This window comes from Salvelinus namaycush, chromosome 21, assembly GCF_016432855.1.
Source record: "Salvelinus namaycush isolate Seneca chromosome 21, SaNama_1.0, whole genome shotgun sequence".
Lineage (NCBI taxonomy): Eukaryota > Metazoa > Chordata > Actinopteri > Salmoniformes > Salmonidae > Salvelinus > Salvelinus namaycush.
In genome coordinates, this window is record NC_052327.1 from 31,500,290 (window position 1) to 31,510,874 (window position 10,585).

At 45.6% G+C, this 10,585-nt stretch overlaps 1 protein-coding gene across 1 annotated transcript in view; it reads left to right on the forward strand.

Moving 5' to 3' along the window:
- Positions 1 to 10,174, forward strand: part of LOC120065852 (semaphorin-3D-like) — a 70,125-nt gene extending 59,951 nt beyond the window's left edge. Inside the window, exons 16-18 of the mRNA XM_039016900.1 lie at positions 318 to 382; positions 486 to 625; positions 9,568 to 10,174. Of these exons, the coding sequence (XP_038872828.1) occupies positions 318 to 382; positions 486 to 625; positions 9,568 to 10,038 (676 nt within the window). The 3' untranslated portion in view covers positions 10,039 to 10,174. The remainder of the gene's footprint in view (positions 1 to 317; positions 383 to 485; positions 626 to 9,567) is intronic.
- Positions 10,175 to 10,585: the final 411 nt, after the last annotated feature.

Genomic DNA, 10,585 nt, shown 5'->3' on the forward strand with positions numbered 1-10,585 from the left:
TCACTGCCTGAAATAACTCCTGTTACCGGTAATAGAAAGCCCCTGGAAAAAACTGATCAGGACTCACACACACACACACACACACACACACACACACACACACACACACACACACACACACACACACACACACACACACACACACACACACACACACACACACACACACACACACACAGACAGAGAAAACCTTTTGTGTGTTAAGAAGAGTAAAACATTGCCTTGACAGCAGGACGTGACCGTGTCACCTTTCTTGACCTCTCACCCCAAACCCTGCGGTGTGTGTGTGTGTTTATGTATGTGTTTTGTGTTGACAGGAGAGCCAGAAGACAAGACATCAAACATGGAGACCCATCCAGCCAGTGTTGGGACACAGAGGACAGTAAGTAACAACACTGCTTCTCTGACTCCCTCTATATGGTGTGTGTGTAGACAATCACAATATAACATGTTAACACTTTATGGATATTTTTCTGTGTTCTCAGCTCTGCGTGGAGGCAGGGTGGAGGAGAGGATAATGTTTGGGGTGGAGAATAACTCAACCTTCCTGGAATGTCTCCCCAAATCACAACAGACCACCACACGCTGGTTCATACACAGACCTGGAGCTGAACACAGAGAGGAGGTGAGACAGAACACACACGCCAACGCATGTATGCACACACACACACACACACACACACACACACACACACACACACACACACACACACACACACACACACACACACACACACACACACACACACACACACACACACACACACACACACACACACACACACACACACACTGTAGAGAGGGGTCAAAGAAGTAGTAAGTATTGTGTTATCAGAGGCTTACAGTGCTAGCATTACTAGAGAGGTTATGAGTCATCACATCCCATGTCTGATACACAGACACTTTAACTGCCTATAACAGACACTCTCTCTCTGTTACATCATATACCCTTACATAACAGCATAACAACACACCCAAACAAAAGAACCTGGAGGGGTGCTTAGATGTTCTAGATGGTTTATGTGCTCCTCACTCTTGTTCTGTTTCACATTGCCCCCAAATACAAAGATAATATTCTGCTCATGGCTGAGGAAACAAAGGATTACGGAAAGAGAAAGTCTCTACTGCGAGAAAACATCAACCCTTGGGTGAAACGTCAGTCCAAAAGTGGGATATGCTGGCCATTTTGACTAGGATTTAGTCTTGTTTTCGTACGGGCACTATGTCATGCACCTTCCCTCCTTTCTTCCTTGGAGTGATCTTGATCTGTCACAACTGAATAAGTGAGCTGTTTCACTACAAAGCTTTCACCAATCCACTTCATATCAAATGATGTCTACATAGTCATATATTGTTACAGTGTTCAAACAGAGTCTTAACGTTACCAGTCAGTCAGCCATTTTAGGGTTAAATATTTGAAGTGTTGTACCTGAGTGCACTGTTGCCCTCTGATCGGAAGCGGAGCTAGTTTTTCACTCTAGTTTTTAGCAGAATGATCCGTTTGACTTTGGAACTCCCGGGGTTACTGTAGAAAGAGGAAGAAGAGGAAGAGGGGAGGAGGAGAGGAGGAGGTCAGGAGAAGGGTAATATGTAACAGTAGATGCATCAGGTATTCTTTGATGTTTAATGAGTAACCTTGTCTGAGACCTACACAGTCAACTGTCAACTCTCACGTTTGTAGAACAAAGAGCTGATGACCAGCGGTAAATCACTAGTGGCTTCCAGATGGAGGTCACTGATAGTGATTCACAAGCACAGTCCATCCATCACGCTCTTTCTCTTTTATTCTCTCTCTCTTCCTTACTCTACTCTCCTTTTCCTCATCTCCTCCTATCTCGTCCTCGCTCCCTGAACTCATACTGGTCGTTATGAGTCGAATTAACCTTCTAAAACCTCTGTCTCTGCTCGAGGTGGTGACTGACTGAGACCAGACACTGGAAGAGAGAGAGGGAGAGTTAGAGGGAGAGGGACAGAGAGAGGGACAAAGAGAGGGAGACTGGGAGATAAATGTGTTTGTATTGGAGGAGTGGGACCGGTAGGTGAAGTGAAGAGAAAGGGAGGGGACAGGGAGGGGAGGTTTTCGTGTTTTGGTAAGGGGAGGTGAGGAGAGAGAGACAGGTTTTTTGTGGGAAAGGGGAGGTGAGGAGAGAGAGACAGGTTTTTTGTGGGAAAGGGGAGGTGAGAAGAGAGAGACAGGTTTTTGTGGGAAAGGGGAGGTGAGAAGAGAGAGACAGGTTTTTTGTGGGAAAGGGGAGGTGAGGAGAGAGAGACAGGTTTTTTGTCGGAAAGGGGAGGTGAGAAGAGAGAGACAGGTTTTTTGTGGGAAATGGGAGGTGAGGAGAGAGAGACAGGTTTTTTGTGGGAAAGGGGAGGTGAGGAGAGAGAGACAGGTTTTTTGTGGGAAAGGGTAGGTGAGGAGTGAGAGACAGGTTTGTTGTGGGAAAGGGTAGGTGAGGAAAGCAGCTCATTGAGGTTGACACTCATCTCCTGAACCAGACCATAGAGATTGGTCTAGTCAACACCTCCAGCCACTGTGTGTGTGTGTGTGTGTGTGTGTGTGTGTGTGTGTGTGTGTGTGTGTGTGTGTGTGTGTGTGTGTGTGTGTGTGTGTGTGTGTGTGTGTGTGTGTGTGTGTGTGTGTGTGTGTGTGTGTGTGTGTGTGTGTGTGTGTGTGTTTGCAACCGCGTTCCCCCACATGGGAAACCATAGCCCAGGCAAGGCCATGTGTTTGTGGGTTAGAAACACAATGGGAAGGAGGTTGAAGAATTGGATGCAGGAGTTCTCTCTCTGGAATAGTTTGATCCTGACTATGTTGAATGGTGTGGATACATGCTATCATTTTTTTTCTTAATTTTCAAACAAAGGAGAAGTCCCACAGAGAGCAACATTCACACTAACAGCTGTCCAGATACATGCTACTGGTGGAATGACCTTTAGAGGAGCTTTCATTTATCAACCTGTATTATATATTGTGTGTGTGGTCTTACAGCTGGACTTTAATATAGGAGCAGGTGATGTCTGTTTTATTTCACTTTCCATCCTATTTTTTATTTCATAATTTCAGACCTTTTTCAGACCTTTTCCCTTCTTCCCTCTGTCCTCCGTCTCATTCCACCTGCCCCCGACCTCTCCTCAATCCCTTCCTCCCTTCCAACATCTTCACCCTATGTTTCATCTGTTTCTTTCTTCTCCCCCTTCTCCTCTCCCCCTCTCACCATAATAAGAATCATGTTAGAATTATGTGAAAAATACATTCCACTCTACAAACTACATTCAGATTCCTCCTGAAACCTCCTGACACGTTTGTAGAGGATGTATGTGTAATAGCACTGTGGTAAGTACTCGTGTAGAACCTCTTTATATGGGCTTACCATGTTTACTTCTGAATCCAGACTCATCATGTCACAGCTGTAGTAGACTTGTACACATCATCAATGTCAAGATGGAGAGATACTCTACTTACACACACACACACATACACGCACACACTGATCACACATACACACTATCTGGCCTTCATCATCAAAGCACCCCAATCTATAGCTAGAAGACTCCTTATATCTCCAGGAGTGATACCAATATTTTTTTTCTGCTTTAAGTCTGTCTTCTCAGTAGCCTACTTGGTGTGTGAACTGCTGACTGCTCATAACTTGCAGCTGATTGAGGGGCACGGCAATTTGTGACTGTTGTTGTTTTGGTAGTCAGTGGCTCTATAGGACGGGGAGTGGTTTCACTGCTTTTCTGAGTATATAACCAGCTTCCCACGCTCCATCTCAGTGTGCTTCATTCTATAGCTCGAGGACTCTTGATATCTCCAGGAGTGATAAGTATAATTGTTGTCTCCATCTGTTGTTGTCTAGTATTGTCTTTTTGCTAGCTAGGGCCATCTACTTTAAGTGCTGTCTGTCTTCCCAGTAGCCTACTTGGTGTGTGAACTGCTGACTGCTCATAACCTGCAGATGATTGTTGACACAACCAGGATTAAGGGGCAGGGCGATTTGTGACTGCTGTTGTTTTGATAATCAGTGGCTGTATTGGAGGGGGAGTGGTTTCTCTTCTTCTAGGCAGTCAGCATTTAGTACCGGGAAGTGCGCTCTTCACCTCCAGTAGGAAATTAGTGTTAGTACTTCAGTCTAATATAATAAGCCATTTAGCAGAGGCTTTTGTCCAAAGCGACTTACAATCATGCATGCATACATTTTAAGGACAGATGGTCCCGGGAATCAAACCCACTATCCTGGTGTTGAAAGGCACCATACTCTACCAATTGAGCCACAGAGGACCTCAGAGGACCAGTCTCCTCTGTTTTCTCAGCGGGAGCTGTCATCGGTTGTGTCAACGGCAGTCTCGTCGCCAAAACCAAGACAGTTCTGCGGAGTTGTTTGAGGGAGGAAAGAGAGGAAGGCTCCACACCACTCTCTCATTTAAGTATCTTACCTAGTTATTTTCAGATCTCATAGAGTTCTTTTGTAGCTTTGCCAACTGTGTGTCTTTTCTATACCTGTTAGCTTTACATATGCTCCCCACCCCTTGGCTGCAACCCTTCCAATTTATTGTACCCTGCGCGAACAACCCATTTGGAATTCCTGGTCCCCAGCAGTGGTTGGAACTGCCGATCTGCGGTCAAGTACGCCACGTTCATCTTAGCCTATGCTGACTTTTTGGACCTTAACGTAAAGATGAATCACCCTAGAGAACAATGCTACTCCAGCTGCTCTCTTGTCATCTGACTACGTGTTCTCTCATAGTCCGAGAGCATCTGGTCATTGCGGTAGAGGCACAGGGCTACTCATTTCACCTAAATGCAGAAATGGATTTTCTCTTTTGTCTCTCACTCATCTGTCCATCTCCTAATTTGAATTCCATGATGTCACTGTCAAATGTCCACTCAAGATTCACATTGTTGTCATCTATCGCCCACCAGATGCCTTTAGCGAGTTCCTCAATTGAGCTTGACACCTTGATAAGCTAATTTCCTGACCGGTGGCTCAGCGCTCTTCGTACTGGCCAACTTCAACCTCGCGATGTCTGCCTTCGATTCATTTCTTTCCAACTCTTTGATTCCCCTCCTTGCCTATTTTTACCTCACCCATTCCCAGTCCCCTCCCACTCACAAGACAGGCAATATGCTTGACTTCATCTTTACTAGAGGCTGTTCGCCTACTAACCTCACTGAAACCCCCTTTCAAGTCTCGGATCACAATTTCCCCCCCCTCTCCTCAAATCCTAACCACTCAGCCCCTACCAGATGGTCAATTGCCATCACAATCCTCGCTCTCTCTCTCTTCCGCTACTCTCTCCTCTTCTATCCTATCATCACTCTCTTCTGCTAAATCCATCTACCTCCTATCTCCTGGTTCTGCCTCATCGACCCTGCTCTCCTTCCTTTCCGCATCCTATGACTTGCACTGTCTCCTTTCCTCCTGGTCGACTCAGCCCTTCCCTCCTGCTCTGTGGCTGAGTGACTCATTGCAAGCTTACAGAACAGGGCAGCGGGCAGCTAAGTGAAAATGGAGGTAAACTAAACATCCGGAGTACCTTTCGTATGTTCACTCCCTCCTCTCCTTTTTTCCCTCTTTATCCACTGTAATGCCACTTTCTATCGCTCTACATTTCAAGCTTCTTCCTCTAACCCCAGGAAACCCTTTTCCACCTTATCGTTCCTCCTTAATCCTCTGACATTCCCCCTCCCTCCTCTCTCTGCGGACGACTTTGTCAACAACTTTGAAAAGAAGGTTAACGACATCCTCTCCTCATTCACTCAGCCTAATGAGTCCACTGGTCTCACTCACACAGCTACCCTATGCCTTGATCTCTTTCTCCCCTCTCTCCCGATGAGAAACTAGTGAGATCTGGCCGCACGACAACCTGCCCGCTCGACTCCATCTCTTCCTCCCTTCTCCAGACCATCTCTGGAGACCTTCTCCCATTCCTCACTTCCCTCATCAACTCATCCACTGGATGCGTCCCCTCTGACTTCAAAATTGCCAGTGTTGCTCCCCTCCTCAAGAAACCAACACTCTCTGACATCAAAAACTACAGACTACATCCCTTCTTTCTTTTATTTCCAAAACCGTTGAGCATGCTATCTCTGACCAACACTCTCGCTATCTCTCTCAGAACAATCTTCTTGATCCTAACCAGTCAGGCTTCAAGATGGGTCACTCAACCGGGACTGCTCTTCTCTGTGTCATGGAGGCTCTCCAAACTGCCAAAGCTGACTCTCTCTCTCTTCTGTTCTCATCCTCCGAGATCTATCTGCTGCCTTCGACTCCATGAACCATCAGATCCTCCTCTCCACCCTTTCAGGGCTGGGTGTCTCAGTCTCAGCACACTCTTGGATTGCATCCTACCTGGTAGGACGGTCCTACTAGGAGACATGGAGAGGATCTGTGTCTGCACCACATACTTTCACTACTGGTGTCCCCCAGGTTTTGGTTCTAGGCCGGTTCAACTACTTTTCTTCTCCTCTTTTCTCTATACACCAAGTCATTCGGCTCCGTCATATCCTCACATGGTCTCTCCTATCATAGCTATGCTGATAACACTCAACTACTTTTCTCCTTCCCCCCTTCTGACATCCAGGTGGCGACAAGCATCTATGTGTACCTGGTATATATCTCAGTTTGGATGTCGGCCCACCACCTCAAGCTCAACATCGACAAATGGAGCGTCTCTTCCTACCAGGGAAGGCCTGCCCGCTCAAGGCCTCTCCATCACAGTTTACGTCTCCACGGTGTCCCTTTCCCAGAGTGCAAATAACCTTGGCGTGACCCTGGACAACACCCTGTCGTTCTCTGCAAACATCAAAACAGTGACTCGAACCTGCAGGTTCATGCTCTTCAACATCCATAGAGTACGACCCTACCTCACACAGGAAGTGGCGCAGGTCCTAATCCAGAAACTTGTCAGTTCCCGTCTGGACTACTGCAACTCTCTGTTGGCTGGGCTCCCTGCTTGTGCCATCAAACCCCTGCAACTTATCCAGAACTCTGCATCCCGCCTGGTGTTCAACCTTTCCAAGTTCTCCCGTGTCACCCCGCTCCTCCGCACACTCCACTGGCTTCCAGAAGAAGCTCGTATTCACTACAAGACCAGGGTGTTTGCATACAGAGGAGCAAGAGGAACTGCCTCTCCCTACCTTCAGGCTATACTCAAACCCTACACCCCAACCTGAGTACTACGTTCTGCCACCTCTGGTCTCTTGGCTCTCCCACCCCTACGGGAGGGCAGCTTCTGCTCAGCCCAGTCCAAGCTTTTCTCTGTCTTGGCACCACAATGATGGAACCAGCTTTAACCTGAAGCTAAGACAGCAGAGTCTCTTCCCATCTTCCAAAAGCATCTGTAACCCTACCTCTTCAAATAATATCTTAAATAATCCCACAGTACCCTCCCTCACACCCCCTCCTCTGCCCCCCTCCCCCCGCCCCTCGAAAAGCCTTTCGTGAACTAACACTCATACTTTACTTTTTTCCCCCTTACTAGCTCTGACTGCTGATATTGATAGTTTATTGATAAAAATGTACTTACTCTGACTGAGATATGTGGTTGTCCCACCTAGAAATGTTTAAATGAAATGGAAGTCACTCTGGATAAGAGCGTCTGCTAAATGACTCAAATGTCAAACTGTCTGTGTTTTCAGTTTATTAACCTCTGGCAGGTGGTAAGAGAGCAGACTGAGGGGGGAAGTATGCATTGAAGCACTCCCGCTTGCTTCCTCTTTATCTCAGTCACACACACACACACACACACACACACAGCCCAGCTGTGTTGTTTTAGGCCATGCCACCTGATGAATCATGGTGGATGTTAGTGAGCATGAAGAATGGATCGTTATCACTCTGATATGCTAGCACCGCTGACCCTGACACTGACACACACACACACACCTCTGACCCCATCTGTCAACACACACCGCATCCAAACCCTTAATGTGCATCCTGTTCCAAGGGTCATTACCGTGCTTAAAACACATTGGGTACAAATTAGCCGTGTGTTTGTCAGCACTGTGGGAGGTATTGGCGTGTGTGACGTGTTGTTGAAGGGTTACAATCTGGTGTTGATAGGTCTGGTATCCCTGTTAGGCCAGAGATCATACATTCCATATGTTTCATACATATCATATAGGTTTGTTAATGTTGTCTTGCTTATTGCCCTGCTTATTTTTTCCTGGGTGAGTTAGGCTTAAAGTCTGTCCAATGTTTAATTCCTATTCTAGATGGTTCCCAGCAAACCAAAATTGGTTCTGTGAAAGTTCCCAGAACATTCGTTAGGTCGCAGCAAATGTTCTCAAAACACAAAAACTGTCCAATAATTTTTATTTAACCTTTATTTAACAAGGCAAGTCAGTTAAGAACAAATTCTTATTTACAATGACTGCCTACACCGGCCAAACCCGGACGATGCTGGGCCAGTTCTGCGGCACCCTATGGGACTCCCAATCACATCCGGTTGTGATACAGCCTCAATTCGAACCAGGGTGTCTATAGTGACGCTTCTGAGATGCAGTGCCTTAGACCGCTGTGCCACTCGGAAGCCCACTAGTCATGCTGATGATTATATAATGTTTGTATGAAACATTTGCCTGATGTTGCAAGAACATTCCTAGACCACATTTAATCTATTCTTTAAATGTTCCCAGAATGTTTCATTAGGTTGTGGGAACCGTCTGGTGGGAACATTGTGGGGACATCACAGAAGATATGTTCTCAAAACACAAAAATGGTCCAATTATGCAGATGATTCTACAATGTTTCTTTTAGGATGCAAAAAAACATTCACCTGATGTTGCAAGAACGTTGCTAGAACACATTTAATCAGTTTTTTTAAGGTTCCCATAATGTTTCTTTAGGTTGTGGGAACATTGTGGGGCTATGACAAAAGATAGTTTCCCAAAACATAAAAACTGTCCAGTTGTGCTGACATTCAGATAATGTTTGTATCAGGGAGCATAAAACATTCCTTTGATGTTGTAAGAATGTTGACACAACAGACTTTCTGAGTTCTTTAAAGGTTCCCAGAACATTTAATTAGGTTGTGGGAACAGTGTGGGTACAAGAGATAGGTTCCCAAAGCACAAAATGTGCTCAGTTGTGATGACATTCATACAATGTTTAAGTTGAACAGGACTTTCCTATAATATTGTAAGAATGTTGCCAGAACACCTGGTCTAAGTTCTTTAAAGGGTCCCAGAACATTTAATTAAATTATGGTCGCTGTCTGGGATGTTGCACGAATATGCACAGAACATTCCCACAATGTTGCACAATGTTCCACAATTTCCAAATAAGTCAGTTATGAAATTCATAGCAAATTCATTCATACACTGTGTTATTACAGCTGGAAACCTAATGAGAACAATTTGGGGAATGTTCTGTGGTGGTTGTTTTATACAGCATTCTTTGAATGTTTTTGCGATGTTATCATACTAATGTTAGATAAAACCCTAACTAAAACTGGGAATTTTAGCTAATATTTTGGGAATGTTCCTGGTTTGCTGGGTTGTCTCTGTAGAGTACTATATGAATGTTTATAGCTAATATTCTGTAATTTCACCCCCTCTCCCAGGTGAGGCCAGATGACAGAGTGGTCCATACAGGCCAAGGTCTCCTCATTCGCTCTCTCCATCCTGCCGATGCCGGCATGTACGTGTGTATGGCACAGGAGCACACACACTTCACACACACTCTGCTCCGCCTCACGCTGCGCCTCATTTCCTATGGGCATCTTGATGGGCGGCCAAAGCCCAGCAAGGACCCCAGTGTTGAGGTTCGCCCCGGGGCAGAGTCTCGTCAGCGCTATAAGGACTACCTGCGTGTGATGAGTTCTCCCATTGGCTCGCTGGAGGAGTACTGTGATTCGCTTTGGCTGGAGAAGAGGCCGGCCAGTAGGAGAGGTGGAAGAGGGCAGGGGGTGGGGAAATGGAAACACATCCAGGAGCTGAAGAAAAGCAGGAACAGACGACACCACGGAGAGAGGAATGGAGAGAGGGATAAAGAGATGGATGGAGAGAAGGTAGTGCAGCAGAGGACAGGATGAGCTGGAGAGGATACCAAAGAGGAGTGAGAACAGCAGTCACAAAAAGTGTCATTAGGGGAAACCATCAATGTTTATAGTGGTAAAGGGGGGCCATGGGTAAGATGATCAAATAAGTAGTTAGACTTGAGGGAAAGTTATAGGGACCACAATACAATCTTAGAAAAAAAATACTATTTTCTATATTTTAGAATAATAATGAAGACATCACAACTATGAAATAACACATATGGAATCATGTAGTATCCAAAAAAGTGTGAACTTCTTCGGGATCGGTATCCCGTCCATGGGACTGTTGAGCTAACGTAGGCTAATGCAATTAGCATGAGGTTGTAAGTAACAAGAACATTTCCCAGGACATAGACATATCTGAAATTGGTTGAAAGCTTAAATTCTTGTTAAGGATCCGCACCTTTATTTCAATTTTTGCCTAATAATGACATACCCAAATCTAACTGCCTGTAACTTAGGCCCTGAAGCAAGGATATGCATATTCTTGGTACCATTTGAGGAAGCACTTTGAAGTTTGTTGAAATGTGAAAGGAATGTC